This window comes from Epinephelus fuscoguttatus, linkage group LG11, assembly GCF_011397635.1.
Source record: "Epinephelus fuscoguttatus linkage group LG11, E.fuscoguttatus.final_Chr_v1".
Classification (NCBI taxonomy): domain Eukaryota; kingdom Metazoa; phylum Chordata; class Actinopteri; order Perciformes; family Serranidae; genus Epinephelus; species Epinephelus fuscoguttatus.
Window position 1 is genome coordinate 11,439,617 of NC_064762.1, and position 27,801 is coordinate 11,467,417.

The window sequence follows — 27,801 nt, forward strand, 5'->3', positions numbered from 1 at the left end:
GGTGAAGCAGCGGCTGCACGAACGCGAATCTCTGAGGACTGGTGGTGCTCCTGTGGATGCTGTGGCTCCATGCCCACAGAGGAAGAAGGCCTGTGTTGCAAGGAGTGGGACCTGTTGCCCAATATTCATGGTCTCGATGTGTCCTGGGATGATACAGAAACTACCAACCACTGTGTAATTACGTTAGAGGATTTCCCCCCCTCTGATCAACAGGGCAGTGCTGGATACCTTTTTTCATGAGACGCACATTTACTGTTGCACACCTTGCCCTCGTATATATCGTACCCTGTTTTCTTACGGCAACAAGCAAAGCTCTCGCGAGATGACGTCACGGCCGGGAGGAGGTGAAGGGTCAGGGAAAGGCTTAGTATGCTATTTACAGAGATAGCACTAGCGATCTGAACCAGTCAGTGGCTAAACAACAAGCACTTTTAATGCGCAAACTTACATGGGACGCATTTGCCCCCATATCTACCTCGCGGCTGCCGGTTGCATCCGCCGCCCTCAATAGTGAAGCAATTTTAAAACAAGTTGTACCTATGAATCATATGCACACATACACATGGGGAAATAGGGCCCAGGTTGAAAAATACCAAAGTTATCCTTTAACTGTGAACAGGTCATACCAGACCTAGGTTACATCCAATGACAATTATGAGCATTGACACAGCACCATGTGTTCTTACCAAAAACAGAGCAAGATAACTTTCTTCAGGACTTTGTTTTGTCTCCAGGGCCAAAGTTGATGCTCACTGTGGTGAGCTGCAACATTTTTTCATAGACAAGCTGAAACCTACACTGTGTCCCACATGACAACGTTCCTGGTAATCTCTTCAGACATCTACCACCACTCTTTCTCTCTCACTCAACCACACACACACACACTGTGATCACACCATATTACAAACAGCATATATGCATCAAACTGTGTGAAGCTTTGCGGGTAGAACAACAAACTCTTTGCACAGCAGCAACAAGAAAACCTGCTTTGAGGTGGTCCAGCCAAAAATACTTAATGTAGGCTGGGGACAATTTCACTAGAACTGACTTGCTCGGAAACAACTTGCGTTCATGTTAACTTCCTGTTAGCTGATGTCATTCACATACACTGCAAATTGCCCCCAACAGGAAATACAAAGGGACACATCTGAAACGTTGATGCGTATCAAACAATCTTTAAAACCCGAGCACTACTTTTTTTACACCTAAGAATGAAGACTCCACATATTCAAATACAGTCAATTCCATTCAATAACAGTATTTATTAAACATGATGTCAAAGTTAAAGCATTTTTCACATTCAACCTCACTCATAATGTTTGTTTATGTCGGTAATGAAACAACATAGCCTGTATATATGTGCACACATGCTTTCACACGTAATGTAGGATATCAATTTTCCCCACAGCATCTTGTTTCCTTCACTTTGTCCCCTTTCACCTCAGGGTTCAACGCTAAGGTTTTTTTTTCACTTGCCCGGTCGGGCAAGTTGGTCAGAGATCTACTTGCCCGAAGTCAGTTTTTATTTGCCCTATAAAAATTGTTTAATTTAAGCGGCTATCAAATAACAACAAAGACTGCAGTTATTTTTATGTTATGTAATCTTTATTCACACTGTATTTATTAATTAAAACAACATATGTCATGTATTGTAGCTTAATTCCTACACAAAAATGACAGTGTCAGGGCTTAAAGCGAAAAATTTGTCAATCGTTCTCCGTCTATAATTTTGCGCCCTACTTGAGCCATGCCCACCTCTATTTATTTTTCACCCCTCTCTCCAGTTCTGCTGTATTAACACCGGGTTTAATATATTTTGCTTCCATCTCTCTGCCCTGCTCTACTCTACTTCAACGCTACTTAGCTCTCTCTCTACTCTACCAGTAGACTACCACATCCACCTGTTGCACCAAATGCACACAGCAGTGTTTCCCCTAGGATGGAGTTGTAGCAGCGAAGGTGAAGCACACGCATGAAAAATAATTTTCACATGCGTGAAACTTTTTTGTATGCTTGCAAAGCACAGCCTGCTGGGATGTTTCTGTGTATCTACTGGCACCAGAAGGGCTCTTTAGGACTAAGTACATACAGCACATGTGTGCACAGTATGAGCAGGTGAAATGTCTGTCTAGCTTACATATGAGGTGTCTCAAGATTTAGGAACATACAATTGTATTGAATATAATAAATAGTGCTGCACGATTTCATAAAAATGTGCGACAATATTGCGATTTGCGATTACAATATAATTACAATAAAATGTAATAAATAAATGGTATCATGAGTCTTTTTTGCTTGATTCAGTGTTTCCCCTACATTATATTAGGGGGGCACTGACCTGACATAGTTATTGTTATGGACAGACAGTGTGTCAGTGACCATTAACAGACTGAGCACAGTCAAACACGCTGCTCACACAGCAGCGCAGCACATCTGCAGATGAAAATTAGCCTGTATGGCTAAATTTGGCACATTTACGTGACTTAAGTGATTATGTTAATTAATGTGCACTGTCCCTTCTTAAATAAAATAAACATAAACACAAACTGTACACACAACGGAGCAAGCCTGTGTTGTGTTCAGGCGTTGTCACGTAAATGACAAATTCCAGCACGCCATAGCACAACACAGCAGCATGTCAAGTGGGTCGAAACAGAGCAAAATTGCTCAATTTTTCATTTGTTATGGAGTCCGTGATTTCCCTGTGACACTTAATGTTTGCTTAACTGTGCTTGGATGTTGTTTTATGAGGCTCTGACGGCTTTCAGTTGTCTCTTTGTCTTTAACGTTACACGGCTCTGCTTTCTCTCGCATGCACTCTTCCTACTTTTCCCTGTGCTGTCAAGTGTTGTTATAGAGTGGTCGTGTTGCCATGGAATGTGGCAACTTTAACTTTTAAACTTTTACACAGCACGTGTTTCAGGTACAGTGACATTGGACAGAAAGACGTGCTGTGTAAACGTTTAAAAGTTAAAGTCGCCACGTCCCGTCTCAAGTGCTGATATAGATTGGTCGTGTTGCCGCAGGACGTGGCGACTTTAACTTTTAAACGTTTACACAGCGCGTCTTTCTGTCCAACGTCGCTGTACCTGAATCCAAAGTATCACCATGTAACAGACGTTTTTGTCGCCACCAACTCAGCCTGTTCATGGTCGAGCTCATGCTCTTCTTCAGCGTCTGTGTTGGTCACTGCTGCACGCACCAGGATAGCTTATGGGCGTGATGTCAACAAACTCCACACACTACAGGAGAGGCAGTCACGTTCACAGGCACACACGTTAACATTTATTTAGCCTACAATGAATCGCAAATCGCAGCCTTTTATGCGGTTATGTAATCGCACAGCCTGACATCGTAATTGCAATTGTGATTAGATTAATCGTGCAGCACTAATAATAAAGTAAAAAGTCACTTGCCGTACTGAGCTGCTGTGCGAGCAGTGTGTTTGTCTGTGCGTAACAGCAGTATGTTGGTGGTTATTTACACAGTGTCCATAACAATAACTTTGTCAGCTGACAAACTGCACTGGGCTCGGGGTCAGGTTTGGTCAGGAAAATGCGACCCGAGCCGCTCTAGCATGCTCACCTGTGTGTGTGGCGGAACTCCGCCGTGCGCCTGCATCAGAGCAGAAGAGCACGTTTTAAAATACATTTATTTTATCAATTAGTTATTAACTTTTACTATGTTTAGCAACTTGCCCAATCGGGCAAGTGAGTTGTTAGTTTACATGCCCGACCGCGTTTTACTTGCCCCGGGCAATCAGGCAATCCTTATTGTTGAGCCCTGCAACCTTCACATCTACAACTGTTCAAAGTTTTCTGTAAAGTCTCATCCTCAGCTCCTTCAGGTGTCTTTCTTTGACTTTTCATCAGTCATACTACATCAAATGATCAGACTTCCAGGAAAGGTGAGCTTCTGCTTTAAAACCAGCATTAATGTTCCCTTGTTTGGCACACTGTGCACATGTTTCTAGAAGCAAACGCATAAAGGAGTGGATTCAGGCAGCAAATGTCAGTGCTGCAGCAATGCCCCTGCTGTCCACAAAAAACTTCAACATCCCCTCATTTTTCAGTAAAACACCTGCCACACCGAGCACATTTATGATATAATATGGCATCCAGAGGACAAAAAAGGTCACGATGATACTTGTGACCAGCCGGGTCGTCTGTGGGTTGTTGAAGAAAGCTGCCTGGTCCACTGTTCTGTAAAGGCTGATGTATGAAAATGCCACAACAGAAACTGAAACAGATCCTACCACAGTCTCTGTCAGTAGCTTGGCCGCCTGCTGGGCCTCGGAAGAGTAGTGAGGTTGGCAGCTTGTCCAGTGCTGATCTGTCTTCAGCTGCCGAACCACCAAAGTAGGGATGGACAGGCTCATTGCAACCAGCCAGAGCAGAACCACCAGCCTCCCCATTTCTTGCTGATCAAAGAACTTCTGAAGACGCACCACCTGGAGGTAGCGCTGGACACTCAGGACCGTCACAGTCAGCATGCTTCCATAAATGCTGCAGTATATGAGATACATCAGGAGCTTACAGGCCACCAGACCAATTTTCCTGCTGAACAGTAGAGTGTAAATCCACAGAGGCAGGATGACCAAGCAGAGCAGGTCTGATATGGCCAAATTCAGCATCAGAATCTGGCTCAGACTGGACATGTTCTCCCAGTTTGGTCTGAGGATGATCACAGCGATGTTTCCAGGAACTCCCAGCAGGAAGCAGACAGACAGCACCACCGCAGGGACCAGACCGCTGGAGTCCCAGGAGGCAGGAGGTGGATGTCCAGGAGAGGAGGAGATGTTAGAAGTGACCACAGAGGAGTTGAGTTGTTCCATGCTGCAGACTTGCTGACAGAGAAGCTGAACGTTGTGCACTGAGCCAGTGAGGATGGCAACTGTGTCAGTCAGTCAGAGGAGCAAGATGATTTCCCACGATGCATTCAAAGAGGAGGAAATAAAAAAAAGAAACAGTATTTCAAATATGCAAATTATGTTCCATGCATAGATTGCATGGCTTTAGAATCTGACGCATGTTCCCACATTTCCTACACAGGGGACATCTTTCATCACAACAGAAGTAACAAGGATAGATGTGCTGCATCATGGAAATGCGTCAAAAAAGCAAATGTTGATATCTACAACTGCTATTACCGCTACTGATTAAATGTTTAGAGGTCATACCAGACCTAGGTTACATCCCATGACAGTTATGAGTATTGACACAGCACCATGTGTTCTTACCAAAAACAGAGCAAGATAACTTTCTTCAGGACTTTGTTTTGTCTCCAGGGCCAAAGTTGATGCTCACTGTGATGAGCCGAAGCATTTACTCAACAAGCTGAAACCTACACTGTGTCCCACATGACAACTTTCCTGCTAATCTCTTCAGACATCTACCACCACTCTTTCTCTCTCACTCAACCACACACACACTGTGATCACACCATATTACAAACAGCATATATGCATCAAACTGTGTGAAGCTTTGCAGGTAGAACAACAAACTCTTTGCACAACAGCAACAAGAAAACCTGCTTTGAGGTAGTCCAGCCAAAAATACTTAATGTAGGCTGGGGACCATTTCACTGGAACTGCATTGCTCAGAAACAACTTGCGTCCATGTTAACTTCCTGTTAGCTGATGTCATTCACATACACTGCAAATTGCCCCCAACAGGAAATACAAAGGGACACATCTGAAACGTTGATGCATATCAAACAATCTTTAAAACCTGAGCACTACTTTTTTTACACCTAACAATGAAGACTCCACATATTCAAATACAGTCAATTCCATTCAATAACAGTATTTATTAAACATGATGTCAAAGTTAAAGCATTTTTCACACAATGATGATTTGTTTCACATTCAACCTCACTCATAATGTTTGTTTATGTCGGTAATGAAACAACATAGCCTGTATATATGTGCACACATGCTTTCACACGTAATGTAGGATATCAATTTTCCCCACAGCATCTTGTTTCCTTCACTTTGTCCTCTTTCACCTGAACTTTCACATCTACAACTGTTCAAAGTTTCCTGTAAAGTCTCATCCTCAGCTCCTTCAGGTGTCTTTCTTTGACTTTTCATCAGTCATACTACATCAAATGATCAGACTTCCAGGAAAGGTGAGCTTCTGCTTTAAAACCATTATTAATGTTCCCTTGTTTGGCACACTGTGCACATGTTTCTAGAAGCAAACGCATAAAGGAGTGGATTCAGGCAGCTATTTGCATATGTCAGCGATAAGGCAATGCCCCTGCTGTCCCCAAAAAATTTCATCAGGCCCTCGTTTTTGAGTAAAACAGCTGCCACATCAAGCACATTTATGATATGATAGGGCATCCAGAGGACAAAAAAGGTCACGATGATACTTGTGACCAGCCGGGTCGTCTGTGGGTTGTTGAAGAAAGCTGCCTGGTCCACTTTTCTGTAAAGGCTGATGTATGAAAATGCCACAACAGAAATTGAAATGAATCCTATCAGGGTCTCTGTCAGTTGCACGGCCACCTGCTGGGCCTCAGAAGAGAAGCTCCAATCGCAGTGTGTCCAGTTCTGATCTGTGGTCAGCTGCCGAACCACTAAACGAGAGATGGACAGGATCATTGCAACCAGCCAGAGCAGAACCACCAACTTCCTCTTTCCTACCTGATCAAAGGACCTCTGGCGCACCACCTGTAGGTAGCGTTGAAGGCTTAGGACCATCACAGTCAGCATGCTACAATAAATGCTGCACAATACAAGATAGGTCAGGAGCTTACAGGCCACCAGGCCGAGGTTCCAGCCATACAGTAGAGTGTAAATCCACAGAGGCAGGGTGATCAGGCAGAGCAGGTCTGATATGGCCAAATTCAGCATCAGAATCTGGCTCAGACTGGACATGTTCTCCCAGTTTGGTCTGAGGATGATCACAGCAATGTTTCCAGGAACTCCCAGCAGGAAGCAGACAGACAGCACAACTGCAGAGACCAAACCGCTGGAGTCCCAGGAGGCAGGAGGTGGATGTCCAGGAGAGGAGATGTTAGAAGTGACCACAGAGGAGTTGAGTTGTTCCATGCTGCAAACTTGCTGACAGAGAAGCTGAACGTTGTGCACTGAGACAGTGAGGATGGCAACTGTGTCAGTCAGTCAGAGGAGCAAGATGATTTCCCACGATGCATTCAAAGAGGAGGAAATAAAATAGAAACGATATTTTCATATGCAAATTATGTTCAATGACTAGTTTGCATGACTTCAGAATCTGACGCATTTTCCTACATTCTGTTTCCTGCACAGGGAACAGCTTTCATCACAACAGAAGTACTTTAATTTCCGCCGGGTTATGTGAACTGCATATATTCTAATCCTCACTCAGAGAAAAAAAACGGTCACGTAGCTTTGGGCTACGACAACACTCAACTCCTGAGCTTGCCTGAGAAGGACTAAATGCACAAACCTGCTATTTTTAAATATCCCATGGAGAGAGACTCTCACTGCAGCCTGTTTGATTTTGTTCTGAAAATGTTGGCGTGCAGCCTCGTTCTGTCGACAATAAATGAGGTGCAGACTTCCATCTGTGTCACCGGTGATGAGGAAATACAGTGAGTGCTGGACGGAGCAGTGAGTGACAACAACCCTGCCCTCAGTTAAGAGTACTGTTTGCAGTGGAAACACTAGGGTCTAGGTACCATGTCTGAAGGGTTACTTTTGGTTCCAAAGGTACCTATTGGAGCCAAATGCTTGATTTATATTTTGAGGAATATTTTATTTTTTCTAGTTTGCTATTATTATTTGTCTGATTGGCTATGAGATATGAACATGAAATATTCTGGTTTGAATTATGAGTTGAATTGATAACAATTATGAAATTGTGAAGTGTTGCTAATTTTGATTATTCGCTGCTATGCATAATTGATGCTATTTCTCACCTCCGCCTCCTCTTTGTAGACAGGTGACTGCAGCACCTGGGATATATTAGTGTTGGCTATTGGGGCCGTGGGAGCTCTCGGTTTCAGGCACGCAGCCATACAGTTTTAGACCGCTGCTAAGTGTTGTTTTTTGTTTTGTTTGAATGGATGGAAAAGAAAGAAATGAACCGATATGATCTGTCTGTCACTCCATGATGCGGTAAGAAACCCCTAAGTTTTTTGGAAATAAACGTTTTGAACCAGAGAAGAGAAGTGTGTTGGATTTCATGGTCACTTTAAAACATTTGACAGCGCATGGTGCGCGTCGGACTTGGATGCATGTAAGCCGAAGAGCCAAGAGCATATTTATAAGAAAAGATCACGCTTATAGTACCATACCAAAAGTGTTAGGTGGAAAAAACAAGGCTTATTATTGCTGTATCATGGAAATGTTGGCTTGGAATTCTTACAAGTAAAAAAGCGAATGTTGATATCTACAACTGCTATTACCACTACTGATTAAATGTGAACAGGTCATACCAGACCTAGGTTACATCCCATGACAGTTATGAGCATTGACACAGCACCATGTGTTGTTCTTACCAAAAACAGAGCAAGATAACTTTCTTCAGGACTTTGTTGTGTCTCGAGGATCGAAGTTGATGCTCACTGTGATGAGCCGAAGCATTTACTCAACAAGCTGAAACCTACGCTGTGTCCCACCATATTACAAACAGCATATATGCATCAAACTGTGTGAAGCTTTGTAGGCAGAATAACAAACTCTTTGCGCAGCAGCAACAAAACCTGCTTTGAGGTGGTCCAGCCAAAAATACTTAATGTAAGCTGGGGACCATTTCACTGGAACTGACTTGCTCGGAAACAACTTTCGTTCATGTTAACTTCCTGTTAGCTGATGTCATTCACATACACTGCAAATTGCCCCCAACAGGAAATACAAAGGGACACATCTGAAACGTTGATGCATATCAAACAATCTTTAAAACCAGAGCACTACTGTTTTTACACCTAAGAATGAAGACTCCACATATTCAAATACAGTCAATTCCATTCAATAACAGTATTTATTAAACATGATGTCAAAGTTAAAGCATTTTTCACACAATGATGATTTGTTTCACATTCAACCTCACTCATAATGTTTGTTTGTGTCGGTAATAAAACAACATAGCCTGTATATATGTGCACACATGCTTTCACATGTAATGTAGAATATCAATTTTCCCCACAGCATCTTGTTTCCTTCACTTTGTCTTCTTTCACCTGAACCTTCACTTCTACAACTGTTCAAAGTTTCCTGAAAAGTCTCATCCTCAGCTCCTCCAGGTGTCTTTCTTTGACTTTTCATCAGTCATACTACATCAAATGATCAGTCTTCCAGGAAAGGTTCTGCTTTAAAACCAGTATTAATGTTCCCTTGTTTGGCACACTGTGCACATGTTTCTAGAAGCAAACGCATAAAGGAGTGGATTCAGGCAGCTATTCACAAATGTCAGTGCTGTAGCAATGTCCCTGCTGTCCCCAAAAAACTTCATCAGGCTCTGACTTTTGAGTAAAACACCTGCCACACCGAGCACATTTATGATATAATATGGCATCCAGAGGACAAAAAAGGTCACGATGATACTTGTGACCAGCCGGGTCGTCTGTGGGTTGTTGAAGAAAGCTGCCTGGTCCACTTTTCTTTTGAGGCCAATGTATGAAAATGTCACAACAGAAATTGAAATAAATCCTATCATGGTCTCTGTCAGTTGCACGGCCACCTGCTGGGCCTCAGAAGAGAAGCTATAATCGCAGTTTGTCCAGTTCTGATCTGTGGTCAGCTGCCGAACCACTAAACGAGAGATGGACAGGATCATTGCAACCAACCAGAGCAGAACCACCAGCCTCCTCCTTCCTACCTGATCTAAGGACTTCTGTAGGCGCACCACCTGGAGGTAGCGCTGGACACTCAGGACCGTCACAGTCAGCGTGCTTCCATAAATGCTGCACAACACAAGATAGGTCAGGAGCATACAGGTCACCAGGCCGAGGTTCCAGCCATTCAGTAGAGTGTAAATCCACAGAGGCAGGGTGATCAGGCAGAGCAGGTCTGATATGGCCAAATTCAGCATCAGAATCTGGCTCAGACTGGACATGTTCTCCCAGTTTGGTCTGAGGATGATCACAGCGATGTTTCCAGGAACTCCCAGCAGGAAGCAGACAGACAACACCACTGCAGGGACCAGACCTCTGGAGTCCCAGGAGGCAGGAGGTGGATGTCCAGGAGAGGAGGAGATGTTAGAAGTGACCACAGAGGAGTTGAGTTGTTCCATGCTGCAAACTTGCTGACAGAGAAGCTGAACGTTGTGCACTGAGCCAGTGAGGATGGCAACTGTGTCAGTCAGTCAGAGGAGCAAGATGATTTCCCACGATGCATTCAAAGAGGAGGAAATAAAAAAAGAAACTGAATTTTTCATACGTAAATTATGTTCCATGTATAGATTGCATGGCTTTAGAATCTGATGCATTTTCCCACATTTCCTACACAGGGAACAGCATTCATCACAATAGAAGTAACAAGAATAGATGTGCTGCATCATGGAAATGCGTCAAAAAAGCGAATGTTGATATCTACAACTGCTATTACCACTACTGATTAAATGTGAACAGGTCATACCAGACCTAGGTTACATCCCATGACAGTTATGAGCATTGACACAGCACCATGTGTTGTTCTTACCAAAAACAGAGCAAGATAACTTTCTTCAGGACTTTGTTTTGTCTCCAGGGCCAAAGTTGATGCTCACTGTGATGAGCCGAAGCATTTACTCAACAAGCTGAAACCTACACTGTGTCCCACCATATTACAAACAGCATATATGCATCAAACTGTGTGAAGCTTTGTAGGCAGAATAACAAACTCTTTGCGCAGCAGCAACAACAAAAACTGCTTGAGGTGGTCCAGCCAAAAATACATAATGTAGGCTGGGGACCAACTTGCTTCCATGTTAACTTCCTGTTAGCTGATGTCATTCACATACACTGCAAATTGCCCCCAACAGGAAATACAAAGGGACACATCTGAAACGTTGATGCATATCAAACAATCTTTAAAACCTGAGCACTACTTTTTTTACACCTAACAATGAAGACTCCACATATTCAAATACAGTCAATTCCATTCAGTAACAGTATTTATTAAACATGATGTCAAAGTTAAAGCATTTTTCACACAATGATGATTTGTTTCACATTCAACCTCACTCATAATGTTTGTTTATGTCGGTAATGAAACAACATAGCCTGTATATATGTGCACACATGCTTTCACACGTAATGTAGGATATCAATGTTCCCTGCAGTATCTTTTTTCCTTTCACCTGAACCTTCACTTCTACAACTGTTCAAAGTTTCCTGAAAAGTCTCATCCTCAGCTTCTGGAGTCCGCTGGAGTCCCAGGAGGCAGGAGGTGGATGATCAGGAGAGGAGGAGATGTTAGAAGTGACCACAGAGGAGTTGAGTTGTTCCATGCTGCAGACTTGCTGACAGAGAAGCTGAACGTTGTGCACTGAGCCAGTGAGGATGACAATTGTGTCAGTCAGTCAGAGGAGCAAGATGATTTCCCATAATGCATTCAAAGAGGAGGAAATAAAATAGAAACGATATTTTCATATGCAAATTATGTTCAATGACTAGTTTGTGTAACCCAGGTTAAATAAGTCTGCCTGAATAATATTGTTGCACTCCGGACACGTCAACGTCACCTCCTCACGTCACCCGGTCATGTGACCGCGGCCGACCAATCACGGCACTCAGAGCGAAATTTGTAGCAGCTGCGGCGGATCTCCCACTCAGAGTTGCGGGGAGAGCCGGTCAGCAGCTGTGTGCAGGTTCGTTCACCACCTCGTCTTTTAAGGACACTCGCTATTTCGATTGTTTTTACTCAGCATGCTAAGTATATTGTAACCTTTTAGATCCGACAACCGGGCCGCCGGGAGTGTGTGCCTCCGCCGTCGTGCGTAGGTTAACAAAGGAACTGGTGAGTGTTGTATGGTTAAGATGTTATGCTAGTACCGTTGGCATTAGCATTAGCATCAGCCGTAGCAGCAGCCGTTCGTAATTTATGTGTCTGCTATGTAGTATAAGTAGGCTAGCATTATCTTGTGGGTTGGTGCATGTATTTCGGCTGTGGCACAAGCTAGGTTTCTACATGCCCACAGTGAATACATTGCTGTTCATTTGTATTGTGTTAGTGTGTGCAAGCTATATGCTAACCTGTAATACTTAGGATGAAGCTAAAACATGGAAAACTTTGAAAGCATTTTGGATGTTTTATGGTTTGTATTTTGTATGTTATGATTGTTAATTTTTTTTTTGTGTACACAAAGGGATAAATGAGGTAAAAGTTAATACAGCTAATTGCCATGACACCCTGATTTGACTGGACCTGTTATCTTGATGCAGGCCAGGTGTCTCCTTTTGTAGCTGAAAGATGGCGAGCTACTGAAACTATGGCTGGGAGCCTACAACCTCATAGCACTACAGCATCACAGCCCTGCTGCTCTGGTAGGAGGCTGTCACAGCCCCCCCCCCCCCCGCAATTCTCATTAAACTGCCACAACTCCACGCACATCCCCTCTCCTCCTAATGGACAATAACCAATGGAAAATTTCTATGAACGCTCACTCAGACCCTCGTGGATTGTGGCAGTGTGTAGATTGTGTGAAGCAACTTTGGGGTTATATTTATTTTCGCATTATGAATTTTTTGTATGCTGTTGTGTTATCCTGAACCAAACTGAGCCATATTTAAAGTGCACTTAAATAACATTCTAACTGGTTGCCATAACTGCAGTTTGTACATATTTTGGGGGTTTTTTTTCCCTTTTCTCACCATTTGTTGTTGTAAATATTTTGGGTTGTCATTTACTTTACAATACAAGGTACCTGCATAAATTAACTGCCTTCGGTGTCCTTATTGGTTGCTGACCACCAGCTCCCGCAGCCGCACCTAAACTTCTGAGCAGATTTCTTAGCCCATAGCCACAGTGTATTGGTTAGCCCAACTGGCTAACATTAACAGCTTATTGACAATTGGCTAACGAGCGCAATTACCCGCTACATTTGCATGGCTTTAGAATCTGACGCATTTTCCTACATTCTGTTTCCTGCACAGGGAACAGCTTTCATCACAACAGAAGTACTTTAATTTCCGCTGGGTCATGTGAACTGCATATATTCTAATCCTCACTCAGAGAAAAAAAACGGTCACGTAGCTTTGGGCTACGACAACACTCAACTCCTGAGCTTGCCTGAGAAGGACTAAATGCACAAACCTGCTATTTTTAAATATCCCATGGAGAGAGACTCTCACTGCAGCCTGTTTGATTTTGTTCTGAAAATGTTAGTGTGCAGCCTCATTCTGTCGACAATAAATGAGGTGCAGACTTCCATCTGTGTCACCGGTGATGAGGAAATACAGTGAGTGCTGGACGGAGCAGTGAGTGACAACAACCCTGCCCTCAGTTAAGAGTACTGTTTGCAGTGGAAACACTAGGGTCTAGCCACCATGTCTGAAGGGTTACTTTTGGTTCCAAAGGTACCTATTGGAGCCAAATGCTTGATTTATATTTTGAGGAATATTTTATTTTTTTTAGTTTGCTATTATTATTTGTCTGATTGGCTATGAGATATGAACATGAAATATTCTGGTTTGAATTATGAGTTGAATTGATAACAATTATGAAATTGTGAATTGTTGCTAATTTTGATTATTCGCTGCTATGCATAATTGATGCTATTTCTCACCTCCGCCTCCTCTTTGTAGACAGGTGACTGCAGCACCTGGGATATATTAGTGTTGGCTATTGGGGCCGTGGGAGCTCTCGGTTTCAGGCACGCAGCCATACAGTTTTAGACCGCTGCTAAGTGTTGTTTTTTGTTTTGTTTGAATGGATGGAAAAGAAAGAAATGAACCGATATGATCTGTCTGTCACTCCATGATGCGGTAAGAAACCCCTAAGTTTTTTGGAAATAAACGTTTTGAACCAGAGAAGAGAAGTGTGTTGGATTTCATGGTCACTTTAAAACATTTGACAGCGCGTGGTGCGCGTCGGACTTGGATGCATGTAAGCCGAAGAGCCAAGAGCATATTTATAAGAAAAGATCACGCTTACAGTACCATACCAAAAGTGTTAGGTGGAAAAAACAAGGCTTATTATTGCTGTATCATGGAAATGTTGGCTTGGAATTCTTACAAGTAAAAAAGCGAATGTTGATATCTACAACTGCTATTACCACTACTGATTAAATGTGAACAGGTCATACCAGACCTAGGTTACATCCCATGACAGTTATGAGCATTGACACAGCACCATGTGTTGTTCTTACCAAAAACAGAGCAAGATAACTTTCTTCAGGACTTTGTTTTGTCTCCAGGGCCAAAATTGATGCTCACTGTGATGAGCCGAAGCATTTACTCAACAAGCTGAAAACTACACTGTGTCCCACCATATTACAAACAGCATATATGCATCAAACTGTGTGAAGCTTTGTAGGCAGAATAACAAACTCTTTGCGCAGCTGTCATTCACATGCGCAGCTGATGTCATTCACATACACTGCAAATTGCCCCCAACAGGAAATACAAAGGGACACATCTGAAACGTTGATGCGTATCAAACAATCTTTAAAACCAGAGCACTACTGTTTTTACACCTAACAATAAAAAACATTTTAAAGCATTTTTCACACAATGATGATTTGTTTCACATTCAACCTCGCTCATAATGTTTGTTTATGTCGGTAATGAAACAACATAGCCTGTATATATGTGCACACATGCTTTCACACGTTTGTCTTCTTTCACCTGAACCTTCACTTCTACAACTGTTCAAAGTTTCCTGAAAAGTCTCATCCTCAGCTCATACTACATCAAATGATCAGTCTTCCAGGAAAGGTTCTGCTTTAAAACCAGTATTAATGTTCCCTTTTTTGGCACACTGTGCACATGTTTCTAGAAGCAAACGCATAAAGGAGTGGATTCAGGCAGCTATTTGCATATGTCAGCGATAAGGCAATGCCCCTGCTGTCCACAAAAAACTTCAACAGGCCCTCGTTTTTGAGTAAAACAGCTGCCACATCAAGCACATTTATGATATGATAGGGCATCCAGAGGACAAAAAAGGTCACGATGATGCATCTTGGCCACAGCATCTTGTTTCCTTCACTTTGTCCTCTTTCACCTGAACCTTCACTTCTACAACTGTTCCAAGTTTCCTGAAAAGTCTCATCCTCAGCTCCTTCAGGTGTCTTTCTTTGACTTTTCATCAAGTCACACTACATCAAATGATCAGACTTCCAGGAAAGGTGAGCTTCTGCTTTAAAACCAGCATTAATGTTCCCTTGTTTGGCACACTGTGCACATGTTTCTAGAAGCAAACGCATAAAGGAGTGGATTCAGGCAGCTATTCACAAATGTCAGTGCTGTAGCAATGTTTCTATTGTCCACAAAAAACTTCATCAGCCCCTCGTTTTTGAATAAAACACCTGCCACACCGAGCACATTTATGATATAATATGGCATCCAGAGGACAAAAAAGGTCACAATGATACTTGTGACCAGCCGGGTCGTCTGTGGGTTGTTGAAGAAAGCTGCCTGGTCCACTTTTCTTTTGAGGCCAATGTATGAAAATGCCACAACAGAAATTGAAATAAATCCTATCAGGGTCTCTGTCAGCTGCACGGCCACCTGCTGGGCCTCAGAAGAGAAGCTAGATTGGCAGCTTGTCCAGTGCTGACTTGTGGCCAGCTGCCGAACCACTAAACGAGAGATGGACAGGATCATTGCAACCAGCCAGAGCAGAACCACCAGTCTCCTCCTTCCTCGCTGATCTAAGAACTTCTGTAGGCGCACCACCTGGAGGTAGCGCTGGACACTCAGGACCGTCACAGTCAGCATGCTACTATAAATGCTGCACAACGCAAGATAGGTCAGGAGCTTACAGGCCACCAGGCCGAGGTTCCAGCCATACAGACGAGTGTAAACCCACAGAGGCAGGGTGATCAGGCAGAGCAGGTCTGATATGGCCAAATTCAGCATCAGAATCTGGCTCAGACTGGACATGTTCTCCCAGTTTGGTCTGAGGATGATCACAGCGATGTTTCCAGGAACTCCCAGCAGGAAGCAGACAGACAACACCACCGCAGGGACCAGACCGCTGGAGTCCCAGGAGGCAGGAGGTGGATGTCCAGGAGAGGAGGAGATGTTAGAAGTGACCACAGAGGAGTTGAGTTGTTCCATGCTGCAAACTTGCTGACAGAGAAGCTGAACGTTGTGCACTGAGACAGTGAGGATGGCAACTGTGTCAGTCAGTCAGAGGAGCAAGATGATTTCCCACGATGCATTCAAAGAGGAGGAAGTAAAAAAATAAACAGTATTTCAAATACGCAAACTATGTTCCATGAATAGTTTTTATGGCTTTATAATCTGATGCATTTTCCCACATTTCCTACACAGGGAACAGCTTTCATCACAATAGAAGTAACAAGGATAGATGTGCTGCATCATGGAAATGTTGGCTTGGAATTCTTGCCAGTAAAAAAGCAAATGTTGATCCAACTGCTATTACCACTACTGATTAAATGAGAGGTCATACCAGACCTAGGTTACATCCCATGACAGTTATGAGCATTGACACAGCACCATGTGTTGTTCTTACCAAAAACAGAGCAAGATAACTTTCTTCAGGACTTTGTTTTGTCTCCAAGGCCGAAGTTGATGCTCACTGAGGTGAGCAGAAGCATTTACTCAGCAAGCTGAAACCTACACTGTGTCCCACATGACAACTTTCCTGCTAATCTCTTCATAGGCAAGGCAAGGCAAGGCAAGTTTATTTGTAGAGCACAATTCGTACACAAAGTAATTCAAAGTGCTTTACAGAACAAGAAAATGCATTAAAATCACAGTACAAAATAAAAACATAAATAATCATTATAAAATGAACTTTAAAAGAGAAGAGTGCAGATAAGATTCTTTCAGTCATATGCACAGTGAAATAGAGCTGTTTTGAGCCTAGATTTGAACATTGTCAGAGTAGAGGCCTGTCTCACATCTTCAGAAAGACTGTTCCAGATTTTAGCTGCATATAACTGGAATCCTGATTCCCCATGTTTAGTCCTGACTCTGGGCACCAGCAGGAGGCCGGTCCCTGAGGTCCTCAGAGTCCGAGATGGTTCACATGGCACTAACATGTCAAAGATGTACTTTGGTGCTAGGCCGTGGAGAGACTTGTACACAAGCAGAGCTGCTTTAAAGTCTATTCTCTGAGCCACAGGAAGCCAGTTTAGAGACCTGAGCACAGCACTAATGTGCTCGTACTTCCTGGTTCTGGTCAGGACCCGAACAGCAGCATTCTGGATGTACTGCAGCTGTCTTACGGCCCGTTTGGAGAGGCCAGTGAGCAGGCCGTTCATACATCTACCATCACTGTTTCTCTCTCACTCAACCACACACACACACACACACTGTGATCACACCATATTACAAACAGCATATTTGCTTCAAACTGTGTGAAGCTTTGCAGGTAGAATAACAAAGTCTTTGCGCAGCAGCAACAACAAAAACTGAGGTGGTCCAGCCAAAAATATATAATGTAGGCTGGGAACCATTTCACTGGAACTGAATTGACCTATGGCTAAGTCCCGCCCTCAAACATGATGAGCCAATCACAGTGCGTATAGCCATTCCCATACACTCGGACATTCTCTGTCTGGATGTTCATTGAAATGCATTACAGAGAGTCAGTTTTGTTCAATTTTATGAGCTTTTTCGATATGGATTTGAAGTTTAAAAATGGTCAAACGGTGTAAATGGGGTACATGCAACTCTGACACAAGGTATCCTGAGAGGCTGGGCGACGAGGTGTATTTTTTACACTTTAAACCACATCTCAACCGAGAAAAGTGTCTCCTTTGGATAAAGTTGTGTGGTAACGTTAGACCACAACATCAACTCAACGTGAATAAGATTAACAATGATGTCTACATCTGTTTTAAGGTAAGTCAACATTGTGTTTGAGGCAAAATATTGTCACTTTGCTGGAAAGAAATATAAAGTTATCTTTAACATCTCTAGCTAACGTTAGCTAAAGTTAGCCTAACGTTAGCTCCTAGCTGCGTTGTTCATCATGTCACCTTGTTTGCTGGGAGTTCATTAGCCTATTGTGTTCTAGTTTTGTACTTTCGTGATCGTCACGCCACTCAGCAACAGTTACTATACTAGATGTTTATCAGATAGTGCTGTCGCAAAATTTAAGGAAACGATTCCTCCGTCGTTAAATTTAATACCATGTCCTTCAGTAACAGAGGTTTCCCGTACTGACTTTAATCTCTCCCGAATTGATCATCTTGTCGATAGCGCCGTAGGCTCGCTGCGAACAACACTTGACTCTGTAGCTCCTCTTAAAAAGAAGTTACCAAAGCAAAGAAAGTTCACTCCTTGGTATAACTCTCAAACCCGTAAGTTAAAACAAATATCGCGAAAATTTGAAAGGAATTGGCGATTAACCAAACTGGAAGAATCTCGTTTAATCTGGGCAGACAGTCTCAAAACGTATAAGAGGGGCCTCCGCAATGCCAGAGCAAACTATTACTCAGCATTAATAGAAGAAAATAAGAATAACCCCAGGTTTCTTTTCAGCTCTGGAGCCAGGCTGACTGAGAGTCAGAGCTCTATTGAGCCTTGTATTCCTTTAGCCCTTAGCAGCAATGATTTTCTGAGCTTTTTTAATGACAAAATTCTAACTATTAGAGGCAAAATTCATGACCTCCTGTCCTCAGATAGTACCTATCTGCCCTCAAACACAGCTGTAAGATCTAATATATATTTAGATTGCTTCTCCCTGATTTCTCTTCAAGAATTGACCGCAGTGATTTCTTCATCTAAATCATCAACGTGTCTCTTAGACCCCATCCCAACTAGGCTACTTAAGGAGGTCTTACCTTTAGTTAACACTCATATATTAGATATGATCAATATATCCTTATTAGCTATGTATCACAGTCTTTTAAGGTAGCTGTAATCAAACCTCTCCTAAAAAAGACCACCCTGGATCCAGAGGTGTTAGCCAACTATAGACCAATATCTAATCTTCCCTTTCTTTCAAAGATCCTTGAAAAAGTAGTCGCAGACCAGCTGTGTGATTTTCTCCATGATAATAATTTATTTGAAGAATTTCAGTCAGGATTTAGAGTGCATCATAGCACTGAGACAGCACTAGTTAAAATTACAAATGACCTTCTGATTGCTTCAGACAAAGGACTTGTCTCTGTACTTGTTTTATTAGATCTTAGTGGGGCGTTTGACACAATTGATCATCAAATTCTGCTACAGAGACTGGAACATTTAATTGGCCTAAATGGTTCTGCACTAAGCTGGTTTAAATCTTATTTATCTGATCGTTTTCAGTTTGTTCATGTTCATGATGAATCATCCTTACGTACTAAAGTTTGTTTTGGAGTTCCGCAAGGTTCTGTGTTCGGACCAATCCCATTTACTCTATATATGCTTCCTTTAGGTGACATCATTAGAAATCACTCTGTAAATTTCCATTGTTATGCGGATGACACACAGTTGTATTTATCTATGAAGCCAGAAGAAAGTAATCAATTAACTAAAATTCATAATTGCCTTAAAGACATAAAAACCTGGATAAGCATCAATTTCCTGATGTTAAATTCAGACAAAACTGAAGTTATTGTTCTTGGCCCCAAACAACTCCGAGACTCTTTATCTGATGACATAGTTTCTCTAGATGGCATTGCTCTGGCCTCTAGCACTACCGTAAGAAACCTCGGAGTAATATTTGATCAAGATTTGTCTTTTAATTCTCATTTAAAACAAACCTCACGGACTACATTTTTTCATCTGCATAATATTGCTAAAATTAGGCCTATCCTGACCCGAAAAGATGCAGAAAAATTGGTCCATGCTTTTGTTACCTCTAGGCTGGATTACTGTAACTCCCTATTATCAGGTAGCTCTAGTAAGTCTTTAAAAACTCTCCAGCTAATTCAGAATGCAGCGGCACATGTAGTAAAAGGAACTAAGAAACAAGATCATATTTCTCCTGTTTGAGGTTCTCTGTGTTGGCTCCCTGTAAAATCCATTTAATCCATTTAAAATCCTTCTGTTAACTTATAAAGCTCTAAATGGTCAAGCTCCATCATATCTTAGAGAGCTCATAGTGCCATATTATCCCACCAGAACACTGCGCTCTGAGAATGCAGGGTTACTCATGGTCCCTAAAGTTACCAAAAGTAGATCAAGAGCCAGAGCCTTCAGCTATCAGGCTCCTCTCCTGTGGAATCATCTTCCTGTTGCGGTCTGGGAGGCAGACACCGTATCCACATTTAAGACTAGACTTAAGAGGCCCAATTCCAATCCGGCCCCTAAAGACTCAAGCCCTGAACCCTCACTGATTTAACTGACGTCAGCTGTAAGTGATTGAGTGTGAGAGTCTGAAAGGGCTCCGGATGCTACAAATAGGAATGGGACAGCACTTATCCCCCTCTCTACAAAATGCTGTTAACATTGGCGGCTCTGGACGTGATCATTTATCGGTTATTGTCAGCATATATTTCACACACAAGGAATATAATCTCTCTCTCTCTCTCTCTCTCTCTCTGTTCTGTACAACATCTATTGCACGTCTGTCCATCCTGGAAGAAGGATCCCTCCTCAGCTGCTCTTCCTGAGGTTTCTACCATTTTTGTAAAGGTTTTTTGGGGGAGGTTTTTCTTATCCACTGCAAGGGTCCAAAGGACAGGGGGATGTTGTATGCTGTAAAGGCCTGTGAGGCAAATTGTGAATTGTGATATTGGGCTTTATAAAACTGATTGATTGATTGATTGATCATTGTTAGCTGTTGTCCAAAGGGCTCTAGTTAAGCTAACGTTAACTTCTGGAGCTTAGCTTCATTAATTTATCTGTAATTCCAGAGATAACAAAGGTTGGCAAACGTTATGCTGAATGATTCAGTGTAAATACTGTAGCACCAAACTAACAGAGAGACACTGTTGGTAAAGATGGTAAAAAGGCCATTATCCTTTTCTCATATTCTGAGCCAAAACCTTAACTTCAGTGGCACTTTAACTTGTTGTCTTTGATGGCGACAGCAACGAGATGCGGTTCACAAGCGTACACTGTGACCTGTAAATTTTGGCTTGTAATTTAAGCTTTTCATCGACCTTCTCAACAATAAAATGATGAATATATCCCTCCAATGCGTAGTTTAGGCGCTTTTGGTTACTCCTCAATGACATCTGATCGTTATGTCCCCAAAAATCATCAATTCCCTCCTGCTGCGAAATGCCATGTACTGTGACACCTGCCACAGCGCCGGTCACTGAATATTGATAGTTTGTCCGAGTGAGTGGAGGGGGGCGTGGCTTAGCCACAGGTCAATTGCTCTGGAACAGCTTGCGTCCATGTTAACTTCCTGTTAACTGATGTCAGTCACATACACTGCAAATTGCCCCCAACAGGAAATACAAAGGGACACATCTGAAACGTTGATGCATATCAAACAATCTTTAAAACCTGAGCACTACTGTTTTTACACCTAACAATGAAGACTCCACATATTCAAATACAGTCAATTCCATTCAATAACAGTGTTTATTAAACATGATGTCAAAGTTAAAGCATTTTTCACACAATGATGATTTGTTTCACATTCAACCTCACTCATAATGTTTGTTTGTGTCGGTAATAAAACAACATAACCTGTATATATGTGCACACATGCTTTCACATGTAATGTAGGATATCAATTTTCCCCACAGCATCTTGTTTCCTTCACTTTGTCCTCTTTCACCTGAACTTTCACGTCTACAACTGTTCAAAGTTTTCTGAAAAGTCTCATCCTCAGCTCTTTCAGGGGTCTTTCTTTGACTTTTCATTGGTCACACTATATCAAATGATCAGACTTCCAGGAAAGCTGAGCTTCTGCTTTAAAACCAGCATTAATGTTCCCTTGTTTGGCACACTGTGCACATGTTTCTAGAAGCAAACGCATAAAGGAGTGGATTCAGGCAGCTATTCACAAATGTCAGTGCTGCAGCAATGTTCCTGCTGTCCACAAAAAACTTCATCAGGCTTTCATTTTTGAGTAAAACACCTGCCACACCGAGCACATTTATGATATAATATGGCATCCAGAGGACAAAAAAGGTCACGATGATACTTGTGACCAGCCGGGTCGTCTGTGGGTTGTTGAAGAAAGCTGCCTGGTCCACTTTTCTGTAAAGGCCGATGTATGAAAATGCCACAACAGAAATTGAAATGAATCCTATCAGGGTCTCTGTCAGCTGCACGGCCACCTGCTGGGCCTCAGAAGAGAAGCTAGATTCGCAGTGTGTCCAGTGCTGATCTGTGGTCAGCTGCCGAACCACTAAACGAGAGATGGACAGGCTCATTGCAACCAGCCAGAGCAGAACCACCAGCCTCCTCCTTCCTCGCTGATCTAAGAACTTCTGTAGGCGCACCACCTGGAGGTAGCGCTGAATGCTCAGCACAGTCACAGTCTGCATGCTACAATAAATGCTGCACAATACAACATACGCCAGGAGCTTACAGGCCACCAGGCCGAGGTTCCAGCCATACAGTAGAGTGTAAATCCACAGAGGCAGGGTGATCAGGCAGAGCAGGTCTGATATGGCCAAATTCAGCATCAGAATCTGGCTCAGACTGGACATGTTCTCCCAGTTTGGTCTGAGGATGATCACAGCGATGTTTCCAGGAACTCCCAGCAGGAAGCAGACAGACAGCACCACCGCAGGGACCAGACCGCTGGAGTCCCAGGAGGCAGGAGGTGGATGTCCAGGAGAGGAGGAGATGTTAGAAGTGACCACAGAGGAGTTGAGTTGTTCCATGCTGCAAACTTGCTGACAGAGACGCTGAACGTTGTGCACTGAGCCAGTGAGGATGGCAACTGTGTCAGTCAGTCAGAGGAGCAAGGTGATTTCCCATAATGCATTCAAAGAGGAGGAAATAAAAAAAGAAACAGTATTTCAAATATGCAAACTATATTCCATGAATAGTTTGCATGGCTTTAGAATCTGACGCATGTTCCCACATTCTGTTTCCTGCACAGGCAACACCTTTCATCACAACAGAAGTAACAAGAATAGAGCCCTGTTTCCACCGAGTAGTTCAGTTCAGTTCAGTTCAGTTCAGTACGCATTTTTTCCGTTTCCACTGTGAAAAGTTGTGGATGGTACCAATGGGACTGTTCCAAACATCCCCATGTTTGGTCCCCCCCTCTGTTGGGGTACCTAGCACACAGATCTGGTACTAAAAGGTGGAGCTGTGAACACTGCAGTCTGTTGATTGGTCAATAGAGGACGGTCACTCTGCTCAGGGCTGAGTTGTGGCTGGTTTTGAGGCTCATGTAACGACTGTTCATACTGTGGAGAGTTTTATTAGTAAACTGTAACTATAAAATTACAGCATGTTTTGTTGCCTCTCACAGCAGCTGGAGTCTGCGAAAAAAATAACTTCATTCACTGGGCCGACTGTTGGCGACTTTTAAGGTGGAAAGCTAACTTGTAATGTTACACAATGCATGAGATGAAGATGTGAATCCCTCAACACACCTTAAATATTCCAAATGACAACACTGACCATTCCTTTAGTTTCTATATGACATACACTTTTAGTAATGAGTGGATCTTCAAGTGTTACTATATTTTAAGTTTGGCCTGGTTACGTGAACTGCATATATTCTAATCCTCACTCCAAGAAAAAAATGGTCACGTAGCTTCGGGCTACGGCAACACTAAACCCCTGAGCTTGCCTTAGAATGCACAAACCTGCTGTTTTTAGATATCCCATGGAGAGAGACTCTCACTGCAGCCTGTTTGATTTTGTTCTGAAAATGTTAGCGTGCAGCCTTGTTCTGTGGACGATAAACGAGGTTGACTTCTATCTGTGTCACCGGTGATGAAGAAATACAGTGAGTGCTGGACGGAGCAGTGAGTGACAACAACCCCGCCCACATTTAAGAGGACTGTTTGCAGTGGAAACACTAGGGTCTAGCTACCATGTCTGAAGGGTTACTGTTGGTTCCAGAGGTACCATACGAAGGTATTTGGTGGAAACGGGGCTTAAATGTGCTGCATCATGGAAATGTTGGCTTGGAATTCTTACCAGTAAAAGAGCGAATGTTGATACAACTGCTATTACCACTACTGATATGGGGCCCTATTTAGATGGTCTAAAGCGGACGACGGAGGGCGCATAATCCATGTCGCAAGCGTCATTGCTATTTATATGCAGGCGCAGTTGTCATTTTCACGCCCTGCGCCCTCGTCGTCTAACTAGCAAATGAACTGGCGCTTCTCTGGGTGTGTTGGTCTAAAAATAAGGAGTGGTCAGGCGCAGTCATGGCACGTTGCTAGTTAGATGATGTAAAAAGCAAACATGCCAGTGACCAACAAAAACCTGGTCTAAAGTCAATGGTGCAGTATTTCGCTGTTAAACAAGTTAGTAATATGCGTCTCTAGGCGGGTGCACAACACGCGTGCACTCTGCTCAGACACACACGGAGCAGCCACACATATGCAAAAGCTAACAAATAAAAATATGATTACAATGTGAAAGGTTATTATTGTGCACATTAAAATATTTATCAGGAACATGTCTTAATGGTCAGTCATTAATCAAAATGATCTAATCGCAATAATAATGATCATCATAATCTGTAATAATGACAAATAAAACTGTGAAATTATCTGACCAATCAATCATTTTTTTTGATTGAAAACCAAAGCCCACACATTGCATTTATTTTAACATGTTATACTGGACTACATTATATTATATTATTATATTGTTATCTGAGTGTAGAGAGGACACACATGCAAATAAGAGGCAGAACACAGCTCTAGGAAACATGTGAAAACAATTCACAAACGTGGGTGGGGGAGAAAATGCTGAACAGGTCCTAGCTGCAGGATCAGCACTTTGGGGAGCTCTGCAGCAGTCCTGACAGCTGTGCTCTGTTATGTGATGAAAACAGGTTTGAATAATATTCCACAGATATTTAGTAAGATCTTTCTTGTATTAGTGATCCCACGCCTGCTTTACCTCGGGGAGCTTGGGTGCCTGTCTGCTGTCCCCGTAGATCTGATTCTGACGGGCCTTCACCTCCCGCACAAGGAGATCCATCTCCTCAGCTGTAAAACGCTCACTCTTTCCAGTTGGTAGGTCCGCCATCTAACTAGCTCTCTGCCATGCACTCCAATCACGCCTCTTTACAAGGGAATGAGAGGTGACACTCTGATTGGCTTATTGAATGATACGCCCAAAACACACCCATGACTAATTCACAGAGTAAGTCCAACCCTTTTAGACTCTCCGCCATGGCGCACAGTCTAAAAACGTGCTGTCTAACTAGCAAGTGACTGGGACACACCCATGCGCCACACACCTGGCACGTCGCGTTTTAGACCATCTAAATAGGGTCCTAAATGTGAACAGGTCATACCAGACCTAGGTTACATCCCATGACAGTTATGAGCATTGACACAGCACCATGTGTTGTTCTTACCAAAAACAGAGCAAGATAACTTTCTTCAGGACTTTGTTTTGTCTCCAGGGCCAAAGTTGATGCTCACTGTGGTGAGCTGCAACATTTTTTCATAGACAAGCTGAAACCTACACTGTGTCCCACATGGCAACGTTCCTGCTAATCTCTTTATACAACTACCATCACTGTTTCTCACTCACTCAACCACACACACACACTGTGATCACACCATATTACAAACAGCATATTTGCATCAAACTGTGTGAAGCTTTGCAGGTAGAACAACAAACTCTTTGCACAACAGCAACAAAACCTGCTTTGAGGTGGTCCAGCCAAAAATATAATGTAGGCTGGGGACCATTTGACTGGAACTGAATTGCTCGGAAACAGCTTGCGTCCATGTTAACTTCCTGTTAGCTGATGTCATTCACATACACTGCAAATTGCCCCCAACAGGAAATACAAAGGGACACATCTGAAACGTTGATGCGTATCAAACAATCTTTAAAACCAGAGCACTACTGTTTTTACACCTAACAATGAAGACTCCACATATTCAAATACAGTCAATTCCATTCAATAACAGTATTTATTAAACATGATGTCAAAGTTAAAGCATTTTTCACACAATGATGATTTGTTTCACATTCAACCTCACTCATAATGTTTGTTTATGTCGGTAATGAAACAACATAGCCTGTATATATGTGCACACATGCTTTCACACGTAATGTAGGATATCAATTTTCCCCACAGCATCTTGTTTCCTTCACTTTGTCCTCTTTCACCTGAACCTTCACTTCTACAACTGTTCAAAGTTTCCTGAAAAGTCTCATCCTCAGCTCCTCCAGGTGTCTTTCTTTGACTTTTCATCAAGTCATACTACATCAAATGATCAGATTTCCAGGAAAGGTGAGCTTCTGCTTTAAAACCAGCATTAATGTTCCCTTGTTTGGCACACTGTGCACATGTTTCTAGAAGCAAAAGCATAAAGGAGTGGATTCAGGCAGCTATTCACAAATGTCAGTGCTGCAGCAATGTTCCTGCTGTCCACAAAAAACTTCATCAGGCTCTCAATCTTGAATGAAACAGCTGCCACACCGAGCACATTTATGATATAATATGGCATCCAAAAGAAAAAAAAGGTCACGATGATACTTGTGACCAGCCGGGTCATCTGTGGGTTGTTGAAGAAAGCTGCCTGGTCCACTTTTCTGTAAAGGCTGATGTATGAAAATGCCACAACAGAAATTGAAATAAATCCTATCAGGGTCTCTGTCAGTTGCACGGCCACCTGCTGGGCCTCAGAAGAGAAGCTAGATTGACAGTTTGTCCAGTGCTGATCTGTGGTCAGCTGCAGAACCACTAAACGAGAGATGGACAGGATCATTGCAACCAGCCAGAGCAGAACCACCAGCCTCCTCCTTCCTCGCTGATCTAAAAACGTCTGTAGGCGCACCACCTGGAGGTAGCGCTGGACACTCAGGACCGTCACAGTCAGCATGCTACTATAAATGCTGCAGTATATGAGATACATCAGGAGCTTACAGGCCACCAGACCAAGTTTCCAGCTGTACAGTAGAGTGTAAATCCACACGGGCAGGATGATCAGGCAGAGCAGGTCTGATATGGCCAAATTCAGCATCAGAATCTGGCTCAGACTGGACATGTTCTCCCAGTTTGGTCTGAGGATGATCACAGCGATGTTTCCAGGAACTCCCAGCAGGAAGCAGACAGACAGCACCACCACAGGGACCAGACCGCTGGAGTCCCAGGAGGCAGGAGGTGGATGTCCAGGAGAGGAGATGTTAGAAGTGACCACAGAGGAGTTGAGTTGTTCCATGCTGCAGACTTGCTGACAGAGAAGCTGAACGTTGTGCACTGAGCCAGTGAGGATGGCAACTGTGTCAGTCAGTCAGAGGAGCAAGGTGATTTCCCACGATGCATTCAAAGAGGAGGAAATAAAAAAAAGAAACAGTATTTCAAATATGCAAACAATATTCCATGAATAGTTTGCATGGCTTTAGAATCTGACGCATGTTCCCACATTCTGTTTCCTGCACAGGCAACACCTTTCATCACAACAGAAGTAACAAGAATAGAGCCCTGTTTCCACCGAGTAGTTCAGTTCAGTTCAGTTCAGTTCAGTACGCATTTTTTCCGTTTCCACTGTGAAAAGTTGTGGATGGTACCAATGGGACTGTTCCAAACATCCCCATGTTTGGTCCCCCCCTCTGTTGGGGTACCTAGCACACAGATCTGGTACTAAAAGGTGGAGCTGTGAACACTGCAGTCTGTTGATTGGTCAGTAGAGGACGGTC

General features: G+C 43.0%; 5 protein-coding genes across 11 annotated transcripts; all 5 read right to left on the bottom strand.

Moving 5' to 3' along the window:
• Window positions 1-1,329: 1,329 nt before the first annotated feature.
• LOC125896754 (leukotriene B4 receptor 1-like) lies at window positions 1,330-27,602 on the bottom strand. 4 transcript variants are annotated; one of them, XM_049589606.1, is made up of 4 exons: window positions 26,269-27,602; window positions 21,676-21,766; window positions 11,150-11,193; window positions 8,933-9,036 (listed from the first exon to the last, which is right to left on the bottom strand). In XM_049589606.1, the coding sequence occupies exon 1, from the start codon at window positions 27,321-27,323 to the stop codon at window positions 26,418-26,420; it is 906 nt and encodes a 301-aa protein (XP_049445563.1). In that variant the 5' UTR covers window positions 27,324-27,602; the 3' UTR covers window positions 8,933-9,036; window positions 11,150-11,193; window positions 21,676-21,766; window positions 26,269-26,417. The 4 variants fall into 4 exon arrangements, with proteins under 4 accessions (XP_049445565.1, XP_049445566.1, XP_049445563.1 ...); XM_049589608.1 differs by lacking the exons at window positions 8,933-9,036; window positions 11,150-11,193 and adding an exon at window positions 1,330-1,349; XM_049589609.1 differs by lacking the exons at window positions 8,933-9,036; window positions 11,150-11,193 and adding an exon at window positions 5,896-5,915.
• LOC125896752 (leukotriene B4 receptor 1-like) lies at window positions 3,726-16,656 on the bottom strand. 4 transcript variants are annotated; one of them, XM_049589605.1, is made up of 2 exons: window positions 16,610-16,656; window positions 3,726-4,893 (listed from the first exon to the last, which is right to left on the bottom strand). In XM_049589605.1, exon 2 carries the CDS (start codon window positions 4,832-4,834, stop codon window positions 3,998-4,000), a length of 837 nt encoding a protein of 278 aa, XP_049445562.1. In that variant the 5' UTR covers window positions 4,835-4,893; window positions 16,610-16,656; the 3' UTR covers window positions 3,726-3,997. The 4 variants fall into 4 exon arrangements, with proteins under 4 accessions (XP_049445562.1, XP_049445561.1, XP_049445559.1 ...); XM_049589604.1 differs by lacking the exon at window positions 16,610-16,656 and adding an exon at window positions 14,280-14,327; XM_049589602.1 differs by lacking the exon at window positions 16,610-16,656 and adding an exon at window positions 10,631-10,940.
• On the bottom strand, window positions 6,108-8,007 carry LOC125896977 (leukotriene B4 receptor 1-like). The gene is made up of 3 exons (XM_049589982.1): window positions 7,909-8,007; window positions 7,259-7,268; window positions 6,108-7,116 (listed from the first exon to the last, which is right to left on the bottom strand). Exons 1-3 carry the CDS (start codon window positions 8,005-8,007, stop codon window positions 6,155-6,157), a joined length of 1,071 nt encoding a protein of 356 aa, XP_049445939.1. The 3' UTR covers window positions 6,108-6,154.
• Window positions 15,283-18,295, bottom strand: LOC125897564 (leukotriene B4 receptor 1-like). The gene is made up of 2 exons (XM_049590966.1): window positions 18,268-18,295; window positions 15,283-16,250 (listed from the first exon to the last, which is right to left on the bottom strand). The coding sequence occupies exons 1-2, from the start codon at window positions 18,293-18,295 to the stop codon at window positions 15,283-15,285; spliced, it is 996 nt and encodes a 331-aa protein (XP_049446923.1).
• LOC125897565 (leukotriene B4 receptor 1-like) lies at window positions 21,915-25,119 on the bottom strand. Its single transcript, XM_049590967.1, has 2 exons — window positions 25,039-25,119; window positions 21,915-22,847 (listed from the first exon to the last, which is right to left on the bottom strand). Exons 1-2 carry the CDS (start codon window positions 25,117-25,119, stop codon window positions 21,915-21,917), a joined length of 1,014 nt encoding a protein of 337 aa, XP_049446924.1.
• Window positions 27,603-27,801: the final 199 nt, after the last annotated feature.